Consider the following 22,872-nt stretch of genomic DNA (forward strand, 5'->3'; position numbering starts at 1 on the left):
GCTGGTGTGGAGGTGCATCAGAGTAAGCCACATCTGGCAATGCTGGCATCCCAAAACGGGGTGCTGTTTCGAGTTTTAGCTGTTCCATTTCCAATCCAGCTCCCTGCTAATATACCTGAGAAAACAACAGGTGGGGCCGGTGCCGTGGCTCAACAGGCTAATCCTCCACCTTGCGGCGCCGGCACACCGGGTTCTAGTCCCAGTTGGGGCACCGGATTCTGTCCCGGTTGTGCCTCTTCCAGGCCAGCTCTCTGCTATGGCCCGGGAAGGCAGTGGAGGATGGCCCAAGTGCTTGGGCCCTGCACCCCATGGGAGACCAGGAGAAGCACCTGGCTCCTGACTTTGGATCAGCGCGATGCGCCGGCCGCGGTGGCCATTGTAGGGTGAACCAACGGCAAAAAGGAAGACCTTTCTCTCTGTCTCTCTCTCACTGTCCACTCTGTCAAAAAAAAAAAAAAAAAAAAAAAAAAACAGGTGATGACCCAAGTACTTGTGCTCCTGCTACCCAGATGGGGTCCTGGGTTCTGATTTGGTCTGGCTCAGCCCCAACTGTTGGTAGCCATTTGTGGAGGGAACCTGTGGATGGAGGAGCCTTTCTCTCTCTCTGTCTCTCCTGTCTGTTACTCTGCCTTTCAAATAAATAAATCTTAAAAGAAAGAAAGATCGTACTCAATAGGTTGCATGAAGGGAGGAAGACACAAAATAGAATAATGTTGTTGGGGCAAAGAGTCCTCGTGGCAGAGACATGGTATGTGTGGCAGGAGACAAATTTGATAGAAAGGTGATTCAGTAGCCCAAGGAGAATGGCCTGAAGTAGGGATCTATAATAATCTGGAATAGTGCTGCCCAAAAGAAATATAGCTACATTGTAATATTAAGTGTTCCAGTAGCCACTATCTAAAAAGAAACAAGGGAAATTAAGTTTAATAATATATAATTTAACCTGCCATATCTAGGGTATTATTTCTACATGTAATCACTTTTTAAATTGCTAATGATGTGTTTTAATTCTTTTTGATACTAATATTCCAAAATTGCTTTATATTTTATACATATCACATAGCTTGATATAGTCAAGAAACAGCAAAATCAGTGTGGCTACAGCCTAGTGAGTGATGAGGGAGTTGGAATTTTATTTTTTTAAGGATTTATTTACTCATTGATTTGAAAGGCAGATAAACAGGGAGAGTGAGCATGAGAGAGAGAGAGAGATCTTCTGTCCTCTAGTTCACTCCCCAAATGGCCACAACAGCCAGGTCTGGGCCAGGCTGAAGCCTGGAGCCAGGAATTCCCTCCCAGTCTGCTACTTGGGTGGCAGGGGCCCAAGTACTTGGACCATCTTCTGCTGCCTTCCCAAGTTGCATTAGCAGGGAGCTGGATCAGAAGCAAAGCAGCTGGGACTTGAATTAGCACTCTGATATGGGTGTCAACATCTCAAGCAGAGGCTTAACCCACTGTGCCACAACGCCGGCTCCTGAATTTTATTCTTAGTCCAGAAGGGTTCTCTTGGTTTTATGGAGTGGGTCCCTCATAATACAACTGTACTATGGAGTACTGTAAAGCAGTTCAAACCAAGAAGAAATAAAATTATATAAGTCTTTATGGAAAGATCTCTAAGATACTTAGTTAAATGTAGAAACAAGTTGTAAAGCAATATGTATGGTGTTTTATAAAACAATTTGTGTGTGTGTAAAACATAGACAAGGGACTCCAAGTGTGTACACTAAACTATGAAGAGTGATTTCTTCTGGGGAGTAAAGTGGAATTAGTTATGAGGGTGAAGATGAGCCCTCCCTTTTTACTCCACACTGTACTTCATACAAAGGAAGTGGAAGGGCAGCAAGGAACTGGTTGCTGATTATATAAAAGGCTTGGCTTTGCACGGCGTCGGGAGGATATCTAAGTGGGTATGCATGTTTGCGGGACAGATTACCCCCTCATGACTTTCCTGCTGGCCACACCAGATCCTCTACAACATTAGGTAAGTGGCTAGTGCATAAAACCCCATGTGTGTCCCGCCCCACCACAGGACAGCACATGTGTGGTCACCACTTCTGATACATCTCACAGTATGTTCATAGTATTGCCCTGGGAACATTGATGGGGTCGATCCCTTGTTGAGCAGGAATGTGGTCCACAGGAATCAGTAACATTCAGAGATGTGGCCGTGGACTTCACCAGGGAGGAATGGCACCACGTGGACTCTGCGCAGAGAACGTTGTACAAGGATGTGATGCTGGAGAACTATAGCCACCTGGTAGCTCTTGGTAAGCACCACTTCTTTCAGAGTCGTGTCTGTTGGCGGGTCCCTCCTTTCTCTGCTGCTACAGTTACGCTCATAGCTTGGGTAACTAAGTGGGTTCAGGAGTCAGAGTTTGGTCATCTCTTTGGGATCTAGCTTTATAGGAATTGAGCCTGTGCAATTGCAGAACTGGAGAAAGGGAGCTGGTTCCATGATACCTCAAGCTGCACCCTTTCCTTCGGAGTTCCTGAGGATCAATGGCTAGTAGTGACTTATAGGAGGGTACTCTGTCTACCTGCACAAACAACCACATCTTGTGTGTTCACCCATGAGCAGGATATCAAGTTTCCAAGCCAGAGGTGATCTTCAAGTTGGAACAAGGAGAAGAGCCGTGGATATCAGAGGGAGAAATCCAGAGAACCTTCTGTGCAGGTAAATGAGTGAGAATCAGGCAGGGAGGAATCAATGCAGGTAATGGCACAGCTGAGGGAGGGGGAAGTACCTTGGAGTCCCTGACTTGAGAGCTCTTAGACCTGCATGGAGAGCTGAAGCCATGTTCCTGGGGACACCTCTGTGTGTCTGTTCTTCAGTAGAGTGCTCTTGCTGTCAGCAGGTCTTAGAGAAGAGGGTACCTCTTTTTCTTTTCTGAAAGTAGCCCTTGTCCTGCATTTAGAATACCATCTCTGCCTATTCTGTAGCCCTCCTTGCTGGGTTATTTTCTCCTCTGGTATCCTTAGACTCTTCATTATTTAAAGGCCCTTTTCTCACTCATTCAGATAGGAGTTAAACTCTGTGTCTCCTCCTTGTTGTGTATAGTTTCTTTCACTGTCTTGTGCCCTAGACGTACAGGAAATACCCACAGCCTTGAGTCTTCCTCCCTTTATAACCTGCCTTGAATTTCCTTTCCCTGACCACACTCTTTAAACCTCTGTCTAGGGAGCAGCACCATCCTCCTTCCAGCTTATGTCTGTTAGGTTTTTAACAAATTTTTCATGTTATATGAAAGGCAGAGAGAGAGAGAGAGAGAGAATCTTTGATCCACTGGTTTAGTCTCCAAATGCTCACACAGCCAGGGCACCCAGCTCCAAGCCAGGAAAGTGGGAATTCAACCCATCTCCCACGTCAGGGGCTGGGAGCCAAGGACTTGAGCCTCATCTGCTGCTTCCCAGAATGTACATTCCAGGAAGCTGGAATCAGAAATGGAGCCGGGACTCAAACTCCAGTATGAGAGGCACACGTCCCCCATGGCTCTTTAACCACTGAGCCAACACCTGCCCCCTGTGCAGGTTTGACTCACTGCCTCCACCTCCTATAGGCTCATCCTCGCCTGGTGTTCTGACTTGTTGAGTGCTTCCTGGCTTTAGGTCTTTGGCTTTTCTTGCTTTCTCCAGTAAGTGAATCTTCCTGAAGGAACCTGCCCTCCAGCCTCCTCCCCCTTCTCTCTGTTCCCCCCCTACAAGGATGCCTGCCTTCTGATAGATGCAGCCTGTTGGTCTGTGTTGTAGACTCAGGAATCTCCCATCTCCCTTATTTGTACCCTGGTCACTTTTTTTTTTTTTTTTTTTTTCTTCTCATAAGATCTCTCCACTTAGAAGTCTCATGAAGTTCATATAGAATATGTAAACTCTGAATTCATCATTTTTAAATTCTTGTTTCGAATGTAACTCCTTGAGCTTCAGTATCAGCTCAGCTGGTACCTGCTGTTTCTGGTAGCCAGCAGAGGCCCAGGCACAATAGCATCAACAAGGGATCCCTTGGTATGCACCTCCCTGCCAGAGGTCATATTGTAGACAGGACTTCAATGACAGTACCACAGTGGGACAGTTCAGGAGATATTTTAGTACTTCCAGACTCTAGGTGTATTACATGCCTAGAAGACACACGTGGAGGTCAGGGAGTAAGTGCAGACAGAGGTGGTGGGGTTGTGGGGAGACCCATGGGCCAGTGCTTTTATTGGGTCCAGAGCATTATCTGAACATATTTTATGCAGGGGGTTTTAATTGGTGGGTTTAAAGCAGTAGTTCCAGGAGGTCCTGCTGTGACTGAGAAATGGTCATCTTAAGGGCAAATGTTGGAATGGCCCGTTAGATGGGAGCTGTGGGAAAGCAGGAAGCCCAGTCTCGTAGGCTGGAGAGAGCCCTCTAAGGTTGTCATCTCTGGCCACCAGCTGCAGCTATTTGAGGAGACTGAGCCGTGCATCTGCAATGAGAAGTTAAGCTTATGTTTAAAAATGGGTGCCAAGGGCACATAAAATTAGAAACACTCGCTCTAATTCTCAGCCAGCACATTGAGCCACCTTACTGGTCTCCCATTACTACCTGGACCTATTAAAAAGCATTGAGTTTCTAACCCCTCAGGCCAGAGTCCATAATCAGTTTAATCTTTTTTTCTTTCAACCCAGGTTCTTTTCCTCCTTAAGGAGTGTCTGATGTTTTTTGCCTTTTAACTTCTGCTGGGGACATCCTAGATGAGGCCCGAGGCTGTGATTCCCAGCTGGAAGTACTCCTTATGTCTTTTTATAATACATATTGGATTTTTAAAGTTACACCATTTTTGTTTTATAAATCATGTACCATAAGATTTACCCTATGAAAGTGTCCAAGTCTGGTTTTTCCTGTATTCACAGAATCGTGGAAACACCACCACTATTTAATTTAAGAACATTTTAATCTGTACAAGAAAAGGCCGTGCCCATTAACAGGCACTTCTTAAACCCCATGCCTGTCAGCCTCTGCCAGCTGTCAACCTTCAGTCAGCTGTCTGTCACTATGGATGTGTGTTCTGCACATTATGTATGAAAAAAACCATATAACATGACTGTTTTCTTTCAATTGCATTACCTTTTCAAGGTTCATTCCTATTGTAGCCTGTGTTAGTATCTTATTCCTTTTCATTGTAGAATGATATTCCATTGTATAATATTTTGATGGGCCATGTTGTATTTTAATGCTGTAACTTCGTAAGTCACCTACCTACCTCTTAACAAGACCTTGCTAATACTCCCTGAACCTCATTATGGAAAATAGAAACTCCCCTTATTGAAAGGTTTCCTCTCACACCTTCCACTGTTATCTTTCTATTCCTGCTGAAACAAATTCCCTTTAGGCTGAACTTCTTCTAACATTCCCTGTAAGTAACATATACTTTCCCTTAATTGGTAATAGAAGTATGTTCTGCCCATCCAGAGCATCGCTTTGTTTAGGTCAAGGTCTATTAACTTGTGAAACTAATACAAATGTGCTTTTATTGGGTCCTTCCCTGATTTCAAATAGCATTTTATATCATCTCCACTATACAAACTCAGATTTAATATTGTGCCATCCAGTAGTTCTTCATTTTTTTTGCTTGTCAAAATATTGGATTCTATTCCTAGATTTCAAGCTCCTAGAGGAAGAGCCTGTTATTATCTTCCTATACATTCTTTGTGTGTTGCAGAGAATATAGAAGGCAGACAGAAATACCTTGATTGATTGTTAGGGAATGTGGCTGGGGAGAGAATTTCCTCATTCATTCAACAAATATTTCTTGAATGTCCCACTGGGAAGGATTCTAAAAAAAATACAAAGCATTCTCTGCCTTTAGATTAGAACTGATTTTTGTTGCAAGGTAAGGAATTTGGGGTTTAGGGCCCCTTAGTTGTTTTCTTTTCCTTTCCCAACATGTTATTTTGAAAATTTTCAAATATATAGAAAAATTGAAAAGCTTACACAGTGAATGCCACATATCCACTATTAAGATTACCACATTTATTCAGATTTCATTATATTTGCTTTATCACATATCTATACATCTATGTTGCTTTAAGTAAAAAAGTAAGATATCTGTCTTTTTATTTATTTATTCATTTGAAAGAGAACGCTGCTGACCACTGCTTTACTCCCCATATGTTCACAGTGGCAGGGGTTTGGGGAAGGCTAGTGGGAGCTGGGAACTAAATCCTGGTCTTCCATGTGGGTTGCAGGAATCTGGCTACTTGAGCCATTGCTGCTGCCTCCTAGGATCTACACTAGCAGGAAGCTGGAGGTGGGCATGAAATATGGGACATGGGTATCCTAACAAGCAGCTTAGTGGCTTAATGAAATGCCCACCTTCTGACACTTTTTGATGCATTTCCAAGTAAGTTGCAAGTGTGAATACTTTTCATACTCGGCATGCATGTCATTCATTGGTGTTCAATATTTATTTATGATTCTTTTTAAGAAAATGTCAAAAAAAAAGTAACTTGAATTTTCTAAAGAAATTTTCTGTAACATCCATAACAAGCTGTGGTTTGTAGCAATTTATAGATTTCCTGCTTTTATTGAGCTCATCGGTTCTGTTTGCACAGTATACATGCTATTTGTTAAGCGAACTATTTTCAGAATTGATTTTGTTACCTTCTGAATAAATGAATTGAAAAAGCAAAAAAAGAGAAAATGTCATAGTAAAATGTACAACTCTTAATTGTACGATACAGTTGGGTTTTTTTTTTTTAATTTTTTTTTTATTTTGACAGGCAGAGTGGATAGTGAGAGAGAGACAGAGAGAAAGGTCTTCCTTTTTGCCGTTGGTTCACCCTCCAATGGCCGCTGCGGCCGGTGCATCTCGCTGATCCGAAGCCAGGAGCCAGGTGCTTCTCCTGGTCTCCCATGCGGGTGCAGGGCCCAAGCACTTGGGCCATCCTCCACTGCCTTCCCGGGCCATAGCAGAGAGCTGGCCTGGAAGAGGGGCAACCGGGATAGTATCCGGCACCCCAACCGGGACTAGAACCCGGTGTGCCGGCACCGCAAGGCGGAGGATTAGCCTGTTAAGCCACGGCGCCGGCCGATACAGTTGGGTTTTAAGAAGTGTATTCACTTTGAAGCCCAATTTGTAACCCAAATTCCTATTGATATGGAACATTTCCATCACTCCAAGAAGTTCTCTGTCCTTAGTATTTAAATGTTACCCTTCTTAAAACCTATAAGTTAATTAATTCTATGTTATTGATATATTCTGAGATAAAAACAGGGACTTAGCGATCCATTTATTAGGCAGATTGAAATAAATCCTTTGGGTCAGTATGTAAAGGTGATTAAAATAGAATCAGAGTTCAGATAGACTAAAATCACAGCCAAATGCTAAGGGGAAAGATGATCTGCCTTGGGATGGGTGTTTGGTATAGTGGTTAAGATGCTGCTTGGGACACCCACATCACTGTATTAGAGTGCCTGCATTCAAGTCCTGGCTTCCTATTTCTGATTTCAGCTTCCTGCTGGTGGCATGCCTTGGGAGGCAGCGGATGGTTCCTCAAGTACTTGCATTCCTGCCACCCAGGTAGAAGACCTGGATTGAGTTCTGGGCTCCTAACATTGTGTTGGTCCAGCCCAAGCATCACAGGCATTTGGGGAATAAGCCAGCAGATAGAAGATGTTTCTCTGTCTCTCTGCACTTCAAATAAATACAAATGAAATAGAAATTATGAAATGGGTTTATTAGGAAGGTAGATTTTGTGGTGGGTTATGAAATGGACCAGAGGCATGGAAAGCAGATGAAATATTACAAGATGGACTATAATGCTATTCCATTTGCATTGCTAACACCCTCATGCTCACATATGTCTTTATACGCAAATTAGCCCTCCTGGGTGGACTTCCTTCATTCTCTGGACTTAGCACACACTCTGGGTTGGCAATCTTCATTGCTTTCCTTTCCTCCATTTTAGCTCTTCTCCCCATGCTATGGGACTAATTTCAAAACAGTCATGGGTAATTTATATCTTTTTCATTTCATCATCCTTCTCTAGCAGTTTGTCTCAACAGGAGGGAACAGGAGATCTTTTCACTTTGAATTTCTTTCAGACTGGAAGACCAGGAGTGAAGCCAAATCATCAAGTCTTCATAAGGGCATAGCTGAAGTGTCCCGTAGCACAGAAGGTCTCTCCGGTGCCACTTTAGAAGACACCTGTGATGTTAGTAGCCAGTTAGAAAGGCACCAGGAAAACTGGAAGAGACATCTGGGGCCAGAGGCATCTGCCCAGAAGAAAATAATCACACCAGAGAAAAGTTTTGAGCAAAATAAATTCAGTGAAGATTCTAGGTTGAATAAAGACCTGCTTACACAACTAAACATTCCTTCAAGAATAAGGCCTAGTGAATGTGAGACGCTTGGAAACAATTTGGGACATAATTCAGACTTACTTAATCAAAACAATGCCCTTGCAAAGAAGAAACCATATAAGTGTAATAAATGTAGGAAAGCCTTTATTCATCGATCATCACTTACCAAACATGAGAAAACACATAAAGGAGAGGGTGCTTACCCTACTGGTACAGATCAGGGAATTTATCCTGGAAAGAAACATCATGAGTGTACTGACTGTGGGAAAACCTTCCTGTGGAAGACACAACTGACGGAGCATCAGAGAATTCACACTGGGGAGAAACCCTTTGAATGCAATGTGTGTGGAAAGGCCTTCAGGCACAGCTCATCCCTTGGGCAGCATGAGAATGCTCATACTGGAGAGAAACCCTACCAGTGTAGTCTCTGCGGCAAAGCCTTCCAGCGCAGTTCGTCCCTTGTTCAACACCAGAGAATTCACACCGGTGAGAAGCCCTATCGATGTAATCTGTGTGGGAGGTCCTTCAGGCATGGCACATCCCTCACTCAACACGAGGTCACACACAGTGGAGAGAAACCCTTCCAGTGTAAGGAATGTGGGAAAGCCTTTAGTCGGTGTTCTTCCCTAGTCCAACACGAGAGGACTCATACTGGAGAGAAACCTTTTGAATGTAGCATATGTGGGCGGGCTTTTGGTCAGAGCCCATCCCTTTATAAGCATATGAGGATTCATAAGAGAGGCAAACCTTACCAAAGCAATAGCTACAGCATAGATTTCAAGCACACCTCCTCTCTTACTCAGGAGGAAAGTACTGTGACTGAAGTGAAATCCTACCATTGTAACGACTGTGGGGAAGACTTCAGTCACATTACAGACTTCACTGACCATCAGAGGATCCATACTGGAGAGAACCCCTATGACTGTGAGCAGGCCTTTAGTCAAACTATTTCTCATCCCGGAGAGAAACCCTATCAGTGTAATGTATGTGGGAAGGCGTTCAAAAGGAGTACCAGTTTCATAGAGCATCACAGAATTCATACTGGAGAAAAACCGTATGAATGTAATGAGTGTGGAGAAGCCTTCAGTCGACGCTCATCGCTTACTCAGCATGAGAGAACCCATACTGGCGAGAAACCCTATGAATGTATTGACTGCGGGAAAGCTTTCAGTCAAAGTTCATCCCTTATTCAGCACGAGAGAACTCATACTGGAGAGAAACCCTATGAATGTAACGAATGTGGGCGCGCCTTTCGAAAGAAAACCAACCTGCATGATCATCAGCGAATTCATACTGGAGAAAAACCCTATGCTTGTAAGGAATGTGGGAAGAATTTCAGTCGAAGCTCAGCTCTCACCAAACACCAGAGAATTCATGCACGAAATAAACTCTAGGAACCCTGAAACTAAGGAATGTGTAGAAAGCTTTAGCTAAAATGCTGTTCTGGTTCAGGGCCACAGCATTCTTACTGGAGAGGGTTTGAGAATCTAATGACTTGTGTGTGATGAAAACTTGTATATTGTGTGTGGAGAAAACTGTGTGCCACTAGACAGATGTCTTTTTAATAAAAGCCACATGCATATTTGATTACAAGCAGCTGTAACACTGACTACAGACAGCATTATAGCCAGTTGAAGATGATATGCCTATATATTGGATTTTATAAAGCTTTTGAATGTATATATATATACATACATATATATATGTATGTATATATATATATATATATGAGATCACCAAGTTTCAACCACTTGATGTGTAACCCTGTTTACAGTCTTTTTTAAAAAATAAAACTCCTCCAGTAATGACCAAAAGTCATTTTTAAAAATTGCTTGACAACTACAACTCTTAAAGTAAATCCACTGTGGAAACCAACTCCACCTGCAGAAATTTGCCATTCAAAGAATTAGTTTAAGTAGCATAACCACTTCATTGTACAGATAAAGAGACAAAGCCAAAGATTTGAAGTGGTTTGCACAGTATGGGACAGCCCATAAGAGCTAAGTGGATTGGAGAATGCAGGTCTCCTGGATCTTTGTCCCCATGGCATTGTGACAGAAGGGTTTTTTGGAATTTAGAAGTCTTTAAAATAAATTTTTAAATGAATCAGATACCCAAGCATTTAATAAGCACCCTTGAGTTGAGCACTTAGAAATTCCTAAAAGCATAAGAAGCAAGATGTATGCAGCTTTGCCACAGGCCTATTTAAATCAACTTGTTGGAAGATTACAAACCAGAACATCAATGGCAGCTTTTGATAGTTGAGCTTCTGGTGACTATTTTTCCTTTTCCCAGTTAGAAGTTTACATAGAGCTAACATGTCAGTTTCATAGAACTACTAAGTCCTCTTGTGCTTTTTAGGGCACTCCTCTGAAAACGCACTGACCTAAGCTTTATATATCAGATCAGTAGGAAAAAACTAAGAGGAGAATGTTCCCCAAATCAGTTTTGTTACACAGACATAAAAATCCAGCTACTTTTTGCCATATATTATCTGACTCCATTTAGAGAAACAACATGTATTGACTCATTTTGTGCGCAAATATTTCACCATAAAAATACTAGCTTGTTGGCAGCACTGTGATGTGGTGGGTTAAGCCACTGCCTGCAGGACCGGCATCCCATGTGGGTGCTGGTTCCAGTACCAGCTGCTCCACTTCTGATCCAGCACCATGCTAATGTGCCTGGGAAAGTAGCAGAAGATGGCCCAAGTGCTTGGGCCCCTGCATCCAAGCTCCTGGCTCCTGGCTTCATCCTGGCCCAGTCCTGGCATTGCAGCCATTTGGGGAGTGAATCAGCAGATCAAAGACTGCCTCTCTCTGTTTCTGTAACTCCACCTTTCAAATAAATCTTTAAAAAAAAAAAACCAGCTTATTTTATTTCTATGATTCTTTCCTATGATTAAAGCATGATCTAGGTAAGCTTCAGTGGCCCACTCCAGTTCTTTTTATTTTGCTTGAAAAGCACAATTAGAGAGATGGAGACAGATGTTCCATCCTCTGGTTCACTCCCTAATGGCTGCAACGTTCAGGGCTGGGCCAAGCTGAAGCCAGGCACCTGGAACTCCACCTGGGTCTCCCACTTGGGTCGTCTTTCATTGCTTTCCTAGGCACCTAGGCACATTAGCAGGGAGCTGTATCAGAAGTGAAGCAGCTGGGACTCAACTTGACCCAGAGCCCATATGGAATGTCTGTCGCTGGCAGTGACTTTACACACTATGCCGTAACACCGGCCCCACCACTCCAATTCTCAATGTCTCCTAATGCCTCCCATCGCATAGATAGTCTAAATGAATTTCTAGAAACTTTGTTGGTTCATTGACACCAACATTACAGGCAGACTTGGAAACAACTGTGAGTGTTAACCTGTTCACTAAAGAGGTGTTTACCCCTCTCAGAGGCAAAATTCCTTAGACCTAATTATGATTCTCAGTGAAGAGTGACATGGGTGGTGTGCCAGGTGGCAGGATCCATCACCCTTCTCTTGTCCTGTATAGCATAAAGTGGCTCCCAAGTATTTTCATTCTTTGCAGAGGAAAATGTGCATGGGGGCTGAAATATGCTGTGTAGCCCTGTATTCTATCACTTGCAAGCCAAGATGTTCTTTCAAGAAATTATCCAAAAAAACCTTGATGATGCTCAGTGCTTAGCACGTACAATGCCAGGACCATGCTTGTGTTGGCTGATACGTGGTTTACCAGTGGGTGAGTCTACTCAGACCCTCCCCTAGGAATCCTGACAGTGCTGCTGATTGGGGACCTCTAATGTGGACTATTTGCAGGAATGGCATGAATTGTAACCAAGTGGTGACCTTGTTACGGAAATTTATAAAAAACTTAGTTCCAGAACACCTGAAGAATACCAGTGGTTTGTTTGTGGTGCCTGGCCTAGGTCCAGCACCACTGTGAATCTCAGCGCACCTTCATTGACAAGGAGGAAGCCTAGGATGTATGTGGCTAATTGAACAGGACTCTCCTAAGCCCAGCGCCTCACACCATGCACTTAGGAATACCCAGCCTTTCAGGGCAAAGTGAAATGCATCCTTGTAGCATTGTATTCTTCCAATAAAGGCATCTCTGTCCAGTGGTAATCAGTTTGTCTTTTTCAATTTTTAGAACATGGTAAAGATTAGAGAATGGTGCATCAGGAAGGAGGGACTGGAGCTGGCATTGTGGTGCAGCAGATTAAGCCACTGCTTGCAATGCTGGCATCCCGTATCAGAGTGCCAGTTAGAGCCCCACTGCTCTGCTTCCCATCCAGCTTCCTGCTAATGCACCTGTGAAGACAGTGGAAGATGGCCCAAGGACTTGGACCCCTGCCAACCATGTAGGAGACCAGGATGGACTTCCTGTCTTTGGCCTAACCCAGATCTGGCTGTTGTGGCCATTTTAGGGGTGACCAGCAAATGAAAGATTCTCTCTCTCCACTTCCCTCTAAGTAAGTAAATAGGTGCATATTTTTAAAAGGGTGAATTAGCTGCTAAATTCTATTTTTCACAGGTCTGAGTTAATAGCTACCATTTACTGAGTGCTTATTGCTCGAAAGACGTTGTCCTACATGTTTCACATCTGGCATTCGATTTACTCTTTATAGCTGATTAAGGTGGTGCACTGGTTCTTGTCCTTGCCGAGCTTTTCCACCTCTTGTAATAATCCCTACTGTCCTGACCACAGGAATGTGAGTCAGGCTAACCCTGAGACCCAGGGACAGTTTTAAGGGCAGGCATGTGACCTCGTTAGGCCAGTTAGGGTCCTTTGCCAGAATTTTTTCAAAGTAGAAATGGCAGTGAAACTTGGCCTTATTTAAGGCTAACTTGACTAGAGAAATAAAGGCCTAGAGCTTCCAGGAGCTGGATTTCTTGCCAGAAATCAGTGGCTTCCTGTAGTAGGAGAGGATAAGGCTGATGTAGTGTTCTCGTTTCTATTCCCTGTGGTCCTGGAACCTGGCTCAGTTTCTGAAGCACGTATCAGTCATTACCAGCCCAGTGATTCATCCTTTTTGCTTAAGCTGATTTTTTTTGTGTTTCTGTTGCTTGGATTATAGAAACATAATGTTTGTATTATATCCTTGTTTGATAGTGCAGGGGAGGGACCTAAAGATGTAACTTTTACTTGCCCAAGGCAGATTCAGGTTTTGAACCTGGGGTTGTCTGACTTTAAAGGCATAGCTCTTAATATTTTAGCTGATGTCTCCAGAGCTCTGTTATCTCCAAGGAGCTGCAAGTAACTCAGTGTCATTTGAGGGTGTGTGGATGACAGATTAAGTTGGAGTCTGAATAGAGAAGGTGAAAAACCATGACATTTTTTTCTGACAATTTCCAGAAATCTCCTGAACTCACAATCTCCTACCTTAATGTATCAGTTAACATTTGGCCACACTACAGATTAAATCTAACATTATACTTTTTTAACAACCCATCCTATCATGTTTTCCATGTTATTAGATGGTCTCTTTCTCTCTTTAACAAGTTCTCTTATTGAGATACTATTTGGTTTAGTTTTGGTTTTTAACTTATAATGACATTGAGCATCTTTATCTTTTTCTGCACCCCATTATTTGTTTCTATTGAATTTTTTCTTAAGGTGTCCAGAATGAGATAAAATGTCCAATATGGGATTATGAGACAAGCATGTTTGGGGTAGTATAGTGGTGTGAGGACCATACAAGAATAAGAATAAGCCTGATACAATAGGGCAGCAGTGATGGTCTCAGAATTGCAGAAGGGATCCAGGGGAATCCAGTCTGGGAAAGGACTCGAGGACAGGCATTCCATCTGCCAGAGCATCCAGCACTAGATGCGAAGCAGATACTTTTTGCTTGTTAGGTACATCAGTGGTAGTAATGCTTGGTTCTTTACAGCTGCAGCGGACTGTTACACATACTAATCTGGTTAATTCCTACTCATCTGTTCAAGTGCAAATGTCACGTAAGGAAAGGTCTTGATGACTCCTACTTCAAGTTTGTCTCCCTCTTGTAAGTTTTCATAGATTATTGCTAATACCCTTCATGTTACCACAGTTTCTGATTGTGATTATTTGACTTGATCCTACACTAGAGTGCCAGGGACTCAGAATCCACTTCTATGGTTTTACCTCTTTTGATTTCCCAGCTTATCAGCATACTAGGCACATATAATATAGTCTTATTAAGTGAATAATGGAGTGGAGTTCTTGAAAGTTTATTTTATTTTTATTAATTTGAAGGGCACAGCAGCAGAGAAAGAGAGCTCTTCATCTGCTGGTTTACCCCTCAAGTGTCTGCAACAGCTGGAGCTGGACCAGGCCAACACCAAGAGCGCAGAATTCCATCTTGGCAGGGACCCAAGTGCTTGAGCCATTACCTCACAGGGTGTGCATGAATAGGACACTGGGTAGGAAGCAGAGGTGGGGCTTCATCCCAGGCACTCCAGTATTAGATGTGGGCATCCCAGGTGGCAGCTTAACCTGCTGTGCCACAACGCTGACCCCAAGTGGAGTTTTGTTGAGAGACAAACTGGCTCATAAAGTGTTGGTCAGTCTTGAAATCAGAATCTTATAAAATTTAGAAATCTGTAAGGAAGAAAATGAGAACTTCTATATACTACTGTTGAGAAGGTAAGTTGGTAGAATCATTTTTGAGAGTAACTTGGTAATACCCACTAAAATTGAAGATAAGCATATCTCATGACCCATATGAATGAGATATGACTCTCATTCATTCCACTTGTAGATAAATATCCTAGACAAGGAATTCTGTGTAAGCACAGAGACATGCACGAAGATGTTCATTGGAACAGTGTTTGAAAGAGTAAAATTGCAGCCAGCACCGAGGCTCATTAGGCTAATCCTCCGCCTGCGGTGCCAGTACCCCAGGTTCTAGTCCCAGTTGGGGCACCGGATTCTGTCCCGGTTGCTCTCTTCCAGTCCAGCTCTCTGATGTGGCCTGGGAAGGCAGTGGAGGATAGCCCAAGTCTTTGGGCCCTGCACCTGTATGGGAGACCAGGAGAAGCACCTGGCTCCTGGCTTCAGATCGGCGCGGCGCGGCGCACCGGCCGTGGCGGCCACTTGGGGGGTGAACCAACGAAAGGAAGATCTCTCTCTCTCTCTCTCTCTCTCACTGTCTAACTGTCTAACTCTCACTGTCCAAAAGAACAACAACAACAACAAAAAAGTAAAATTGCAGACACAATAGAAATGTCAGTAAAGTGAATAGGCTAGTAAGTTGTGGAGTAGTCTTATTTAAATGAAGAAACTAAAGTATGGGGGAGGGGGGCATTTAAAAGAGCTCTACCAATTCCACTCCTGTACCCATGCAGCTAAATACAGCTAGAGAAGAACAGAACCAAGTTGGTTAGTCCTTGAATTTCCTGTCTGCTCTCTCCAGCATTTGTTTTCCTCATCCTTGCCCCACTCTCCTGGGATGCTATTTTAAATCTTACTTCTCAGAAGTAATAAGAAGTCTTATTCCTCCCTCAGTCGATGACCTTGTTCCCTAGTTAACTGAGAAAAAGAAAAGCAAGAAGAAAAGAATTCCTCTGTGTGCATCTGGTCCTTGCACTCTTCTTGTTCTGGTTGACACTGTTCTCTTACCTAACATCAACCCTTCCTCTGGTGGAGTAGATCCCAACCTTAAACCATATCCTACAGTTGTCCTAGTTACTGAATCTTCTTTTATCTATTGACTCTTTCCCACTGGCATAATAGCAAGTGATTTTTCTCATCTTACATGGACATATCCTACATCCCCTCCGGCTACCCACCACTCCCTATTCTGATGTCCTTAATAAAGCAGGGTTCTTTGGTAGAGGTCTTTAACTCTCTTCTTCCATCGCTTTACGATCACTCCACTCAAGTCTTTGTTTCTGCTTATCAAAGACCAGTGATTGACTCCATGCAGCTTAACCCAGTGACCCATTTTTAGCCCCTGACCCTGATCTTTTCAACATTGTCTGATACAGCTGATCACTTACTCGCCCTCGACACATATTTTTCACTTGGCTTCTAGGCTACACTGATCTAGATTTCTGAACACTTTATTTTTAAAATTTATTTGAAAGGAAGAGTTAGATACACATACACACACACACAGAGAGAGAGAGAGAGAGCGCGCGAAATCTTCCATCTGCTGGTTCACTTCCCAAATGGCTGCAGAAACTGGAGTTGACAGGCAGAAGCCAGGAGCCTGGAACTCCATCTGGGTCTCCCGCATGGGTGACAGGGACCCAAGTACTTGGGCCATCATCTGCTGCCTTCACAGGCATATCTATTAGGAAGCTGAGACTTCTCGGATACAGGAAGCTGGCATTTCTATTCATTCATTCATTCACTCCCCAAATGGCCACCACAGCCAGTGCTGTGCTGATCTGAAGCCAGGAGCCAGGTGCTTCTTCCTGGTCTTCCATGTGGGTGCAGGGACCCAAGCACTTGGGTCATCCTCCACTGCCCTCCCGGGCCACAGCAGAGAGCTGGACTGGAAGAGGAGCAACCAGGACTAGAACCCAGCACCCATATGGGATGCCGGCACCGCAGGTGGAGGATTTACGTAGTGAGCCATGGCGCCAGCCCCAGGACGCTGGCATTTCAAGCTGTGGCTTAACCACTGTGCCACAACACTGGACAGCTACTTCTCCCAAATAGTGTTCCCTTACTCCAGACATGGAAGTTCCCCGAGAGCAGTGATTGAATCCCTTGCTCTCTCTCTCTCTCTCTTTTTTTGACAGGCAGAGTGGAGAGTGAGAGAGAGAGAGACAGAGAGAAAGGTCTTCCTTTTCCATTGGTTCACCCCCCCAGTGGCCACTGTGGCCGACACACTGCGCTGATCCGAAGTCAGGAGCCAGGTGCTTCTCCTGGTCTCCCATATCTCCCATACGGGTGCAGGGCCCAAGCACTTGGGCCATCCTCCACTGCCTTCCCAGGCCACAGCAGAGAGCTGGACTGGAAGAGGAGCAATCAGGACAGAATCTGGTGCCCCGACCAGGACTAGAACCAGGGGTGCCGGCGCCGCAGAGGATTAGCCTATTGAGCCGTGGCACCGGCTGCTCTCTCCTTTGCAAATAGTCATCCTGTTTGGGCTCTCATCCTATCTCGTGGCTCGATTTGTTGACAACTTCAACATTTTTGTCTCTAGTTCAGGATACCATAATCATATAAACAAATGCCTACTTGAAGTCTCCACTTGGAAATCTAGCATGTCTCAGGTTTACTGTGTCCTAAGGTAACTCATGGACCTCCCAGATCCATCATAAACATGTTCTTCCCTAGGTCTTCTCTGTGATAAAAGGGACCCCGTGCTTCCAGTGGCTCCAAAATGGGCAACCACTGGTGATTGCTTTCTTTCGCACACTGAATCCAAGCTGCAGTCAGTCCTGTCTGCTAACTTCCAGCATGGAAGAGGGTGACCATTCCATTTGGCCTCTGCTGGTACCATCCTAGTCCACATCACCACACCTCTGGCCCAGATTTTTGCAGTAGCTTCCTAACTGATTTCCTTGCTTCCAATCTTCCCTCTCTGTGGTCACAGTTCAGCAGCCAGCGTGACACTGTAAAAGCATAAGGTGATGTCGTGCATCTGTTCTAAGCCCTGTAATGGCTCTCCATTTCACCTAACAAAAGCTAAAGTAAGAGCCTCCAACAGAGCGGCACCACTTGCCTCCTGGTATTGCCTGTGTGACTCACCACTTCCCTTTTTACCATTCTGCTCCAGGCCCACCGGCTCCTGCAGTTAACTAAACACACACAGCCAGCCCCACGTCAGCACCTCTACATTGGCCCTAACCCCTTCCCCTTCAGATCTTTGCCCAACTATTTCTTACCAAAGAGCCCTTCCTTACTACCCAATCAAAGCAGCAGACCCCTTCACTGTGTGCCCCAGCTCCCTTCCCAGCTGTATTTTGTCCTTAACACCTACAGATATCTGACATTCTGGATATTTTACCTTCTCTAGGATGTGAGCTCCGGGGTAGGGATTTGGGGAGGGATTACTTTTGAGAATAACATACAGAAAAGCACACATGATTGACAACTGAGGGCCCTGACTTTGTATCTTTTGCTCAGTGCTGTGTTCTCCACACAGGAAATACTCAAATATTTAATGAATGATGGTGCTGGATTTACAAGTGTTCAGAAGGCTAATATATTGAAAACAGTGGAAGATAAAGTTATAGAAGAAGGCATACAAGGAGACAGAGGGAGCTTCTCAAAGTTCTCGGAAAATGGAGTAAAAAAATTTGAGGGCAGGCGTTTGGCATAGTGGTATTTGGCATAGGTTACCACGTGGGATGCCTGTATCCCATTTCGGAGTGCCTTTGTTGGGGTCTTGGCTCTGCTACTGATTCCAGTTCCCTGTCAATGGAGACTCAGAAAGGCAGCAAGTGAGTACCTGCCCAAGCGGGAGACCCAAATGGGGTTCCTGGCTCCTGACCTCAGCCTGGCCCAGCCCCGGCTGTTATAGCCATCTGGGAAGTGAACCAGCAGATGGAAGGTCTCTGTTGCTCTGCCTTTCAAATAAATAAATAAATAAATATTTTAAAAAGTAAAAGCACAAAGTTCTGCCAATTCTGCAAAACAGCCTAAGGGATCCCATCCCTGCCCCCATGGTTGACAAAAGGTGGAGTCTGGAGAGCTCTTCCAATCACCCACATCTCTTCCCACACAGGTCTGTGTTTAAAAATGAATAAAGATAAAAAAGTAAATATGGCAAAACATTAACATTAGCTAAAAGAAGGTGTCACATAGGTGTTGGCCTCTCTGTTTACTCTTTTTTTTTAAAATTTATTTTTATTTATTTATTTTTTTGCCAGGCAGTTAGACAGTGAGAGAGAGAGAGAGACAGAGAGAAAGGTCTTCCTTCTTGGTTCACCCCTCAAACGGCTGCTATGGCTGGTGCACTGCGACAATCCGAAGCCAGGAGCCAGGTGATTCCTCCTGGTCTCCCATGTGGGTGCAGGGCCCAAGCACTTGGGCCATCCTCCACTGCCTTCCTGGGCCACAGCAGAGAGCTGGATTGGAAGAGGAGCAACCGGGACAGAATCTGGCGCCCCAACCGGGACTAGAACCCGGTGTGCCAGCGCCGCAGGCGGAGGATTAGCCAAGTGAGCTGCGGTGCTGGCCCTGAATGTTTACTCTTAACAATTAAAATCATTCTTCTTGCTCTTGTCTGACCCCTTTTCTCACAAAGTCACCTGTTTGGTTTCCTTCTGGGCCTAAGGCCAGCTGAGCTGTGTAGCCAGCATACCTGAATGATTAGGAGAAGGAATAATGGTTATTCCTGTTTTTTAAAGAAGATGATCCATGCTCAAGAAGGAAGGGAGGGTCTTGGCACTGTTAGGATCAAGTAACGCATTCCCACTCCTCAGAAGTGCTTTTGAAGGACCAGTTAATATGTGGGGAGCAGGAGGGGGGGGCAAGCATTTGACCCAACTGTTAAGATGCAAATGTATCCTCTGTTGGAGTGCCTGGGCTCCACTCTCAGCTCTAACTCCTGCTTTCAGCTTCCTGCTAATGCAAACCCTGGGAGGCAGTGGTGATGGTTCAAGTAGTTGAGTTCCTGCAACCCACGTGGAAATCTGGAGTGAGTTCCTGGCTCCCGACTTTGTTCCCCCTGTCCCGGTCACTGCAGGCATTTGGAGAGTGAACCAGCAGATGGGAGTGCTCTCTCTGACTCTCTGCCTCTCAAATAAATTTCAACAATAAATACAAAGATGGAGAGGGCCTCCTGTAGATAAAGAATATAAGCGACTATTTGCAGGAGTTGGTGGAAGGAGATTACTAATTTTTGCTAACAAATTTTAGTGAAACTCCTATAATTTTGGAAAAAACACTTTAAAATTTTTATTGATTTACTTACTTATTTATTCAAGAGACAGAAAGCAAGAGACAGAGAGAGAGCTCCCATGCACTGGTTCACTCCCCAAATGCCTGCAAATGACCTGGTTTAGGGCTGAAGCCAGAAGCCAGGAATTCAATCCAGGCCTGCCATCACCACTGCCTCCCAAGGTGCACATTAGCAGGAGGTTGGAATCAAGAGGAGAGCCCAGTCTGGGAACTGATACACCCAGTGTTTTAACTGCTAGGCCAAACGCCTGCCCCACTTTTTAATTTTGTTTTAACATATTTTAATGGATAAAGGAACCAAGAAATTAGAACATGAAATATAAATGATAGTTTAGTGTGCTGTGAACAAGTATCATCAGGATTTGTAGTGATTGCCTTTGGATTTTAATGTTCAATTTCCAAAGTTAAGAGTTGTCCCAGGATTTTGACAGAGGCATTTCTATTGGTTTGGAGTTGCTGATAAAACCCTAAAAATGAAAACAAAATTGCATGTTCTGCATTCTAAAGGGAGTCACAAAGGACTGGTACATTGTGCCACAGGACTCACTATAACACATGTGCACCACCACTTCATCCTATAGCCCTGTAGAATAAGGTTTTATCCAGAGGAGGGGGACCTCGTGCTGCAAGGCCTCTACCCCTCCCCTGACAGATCAGGGAGATTGAGAGCGACTGGAGAGGCTGGGGCATCTGAAAACACAGGAGCTTGGCATCTTCATCTCCAGCACACGCGGAGGCCCACTTCTAGGGCTGCCACCTGGAGTTCCAGGAAAACGTGACTGCGACCCAGAAGTGTGTGCATGTGCGTGTGGAAGGTGGTGAGAAGTCCCTGGAGGCAGAGTGTGAAGCTCTCTTAAGGGCTGGCATTTGTGTTGTGCCGGGGTGGGGAGAGGGAGGACAGGTCCGCTCCCTCTGCTCTCTTTGTTGCCAGAGAGCATAATACAGAATTTCAGTGGCTCCTGCACAGAGTATCCATATAATTGATTGTCCAAGTGGGACCTCTAGGGATGAAGGAGCTAACTAGATTGGAAGCTCAATCTGTGCTGGAAAACTGGGCTGGTGTACGTCTACCCTGGGCCTGGGAGGGAGGAAGTCAGGCGGTCAAGAGCCATCGGGGCTGTGTCCCACTGGTTGTCCACCAAACTAAGGGCTAACGCCAGGAGAGGAGTTAAAGGCGAGGACTGTGTGGGTCCTCAGGAAAAGGCCGGCTGCCCTGCTGGGAATCACGGGGCAGGGGTCAAGCTGAATGCAGGGGTACCGTGGGGGAGGCCACGCTCTCAAGCTGACAGGACTAAGGCAGCCAGATGGGCACCAGAGCCTTCTTTTTTTTGACAGGCAGAGTGGACAGTGAGAGAGAGAGAGACAGAGAGAAAGGTCTTCCTTTCGTTGGTTCACCCCCCAATGGCCGCTGCGGCTGGCGCACCGCACTGATCTGAAGCCAGAAGCCAGGTGTTTCTCCTGGCCTCACCTTCAATACCGACTTTCGGTTTTCAACCTCACCCAAAACATGGCAAGGGCAGGGAGTAGAGGGTGTAGGAGGGCATAGGCAGGCAATTGTGGATCTAAGAATATGGTAGGAATTAGGCATTTTTAAATGGCTGGGCTAGGTTTTTTTTCTTTTTTTTTTTTAAAGAATTATTTATTTTATTTGAAGTTACATGGAGAGAGGAGAGGCAGAGAGAGAGAGGTCTTCTGTCCGATGGTTCACTCTCCAAGTAGCCCCAACAGCTGGAGCTGTGCCAATTGAAGCCAGGAACCAGGAGCTTCTTCCAGGTCTCCCACGTGGGTGCAGGGGCCCAAGGATTTGGGCCATCTTCCACTGCTTTCCCAGGCCATAGCAGAGAGCTGGATCGGAAGTGGAGCAGCCGGGTCTCGAACTCGTGCCCATATGGGATGCCGGCACTGCAGGCGGCGGCTTTACCCACTATGCCACATCGCTGGCCCCTGGGCTAGGTTTTAATAACTGAAAATATTCAAAATCATTTCTGCCCGGCTTAAGGTGTCCTAAAGGAAGATTTGATGGCATAGTGGAGTGAGAAGGGCTTCCAATGGTGACACCACCGATTTAGGGCTAACCATACGAAGCCGTGGGGCCACAGGCACCGCGGCTCAATAGGCTAATCCTCTGCCTGTGGCGCCGACACACTGGGTTCTAGTCCCTGTTAGGGCGCCAGATTCTGTCCCGGTTGACCCTTTTCCAGGCCAGCTCTCTGCTATGGCCCGGGAGGGCAGTGGAGGATGGCCCAGGTGCTTGGGCCCTGCACCCGCATGGGAGACCAGAAGAAGCTCCTGGCTTCGCATCAGCAGCGGCCATTGGAGGGTGAACCAATGGCAAAAGGAAGACCTTTCTGTCTCTCTCTCTCTCACTGTCCACTCTGCCTGTCCAAAAAAAAAGAAAAGAAAAAAGAAAACAAGGGCCGGCGCCGTGGCTTAACAGGCTAATCTTCCGCCTTGCGGCGCCGGCATACTGGGTTCTAGTCCCGGTTGGGGCACCAGATTCTATCCCGGTTGCCCTCTTCCAGGCCAGCTCTCTGCTGTGGCCCGGGAAGGCAGTGGAGGATGGCCCAAGTCCTTGGGCCCTGCACCCGCATGGGAGACCAGGAGAAGCACCTGGCTCCTGGCTTCGGATCAGCGAGATGCGCCGGCCTCAGCGGCCATTGGAGGGTGAACCAATGGCAAAAGGAAGACCTTTCTCTCTCTCTCACTCTCTCACTGTCCACTCTGCCTGTCAAAATATATATATA

At 45.2% G+C, this 22,872-nt stretch overlaps 1 protein-coding gene across 9 annotated transcripts in view; it reads left to right on the plus strand.

The window, feature by feature from the left end:
* The window catches only part of ZFP90 (ZFP90 zinc finger protein), a 34,878-nt gene that overhangs the window by 6,482 nt on the left and 5,524 nt on the right, over window positions 1–22,872 (plus strand). For 7 of the 9 annotated variants that reach the window (XM_062177916.1, XM_062177915.1, XM_062177918.1 and 4 more), the window contains 3 exons: window positions 2,141–2,267; window positions 2,579–2,674; window positions 8,062–12,400. In XM_062177916.1, the coding sequence (XP_062033900.1) occupies window positions 2,141–2,267; window positions 2,579–2,674; window positions 8,062–9,713 (1,875 nt within the window). In that variant the 3' untranslated portion in view covers window positions 9,714–12,400. Of the gene's footprint in view, window positions 1–1,964; window positions 1,982–2,140; window positions 2,268–2,578; window positions 2,675–8,061; window positions 12,401–22,872 lie in introns of those variants that run through there. The other 2 variants (XM_062177923.1, XM_062177924.1) reach the window with 2 other exon arrangements.

The sequence above is a fragment of the Lepus europaeus genome, chromosome 19 (genome assembly GCF_033115175.1).
Source record: "Lepus europaeus isolate LE1 chromosome 19, mLepTim1.pri, whole genome shotgun sequence".
NCBI lineage: Eukaryota > Metazoa > Chordata > Mammalia > Lagomorpha > Leporidae > Lepus > Lepus europaeus.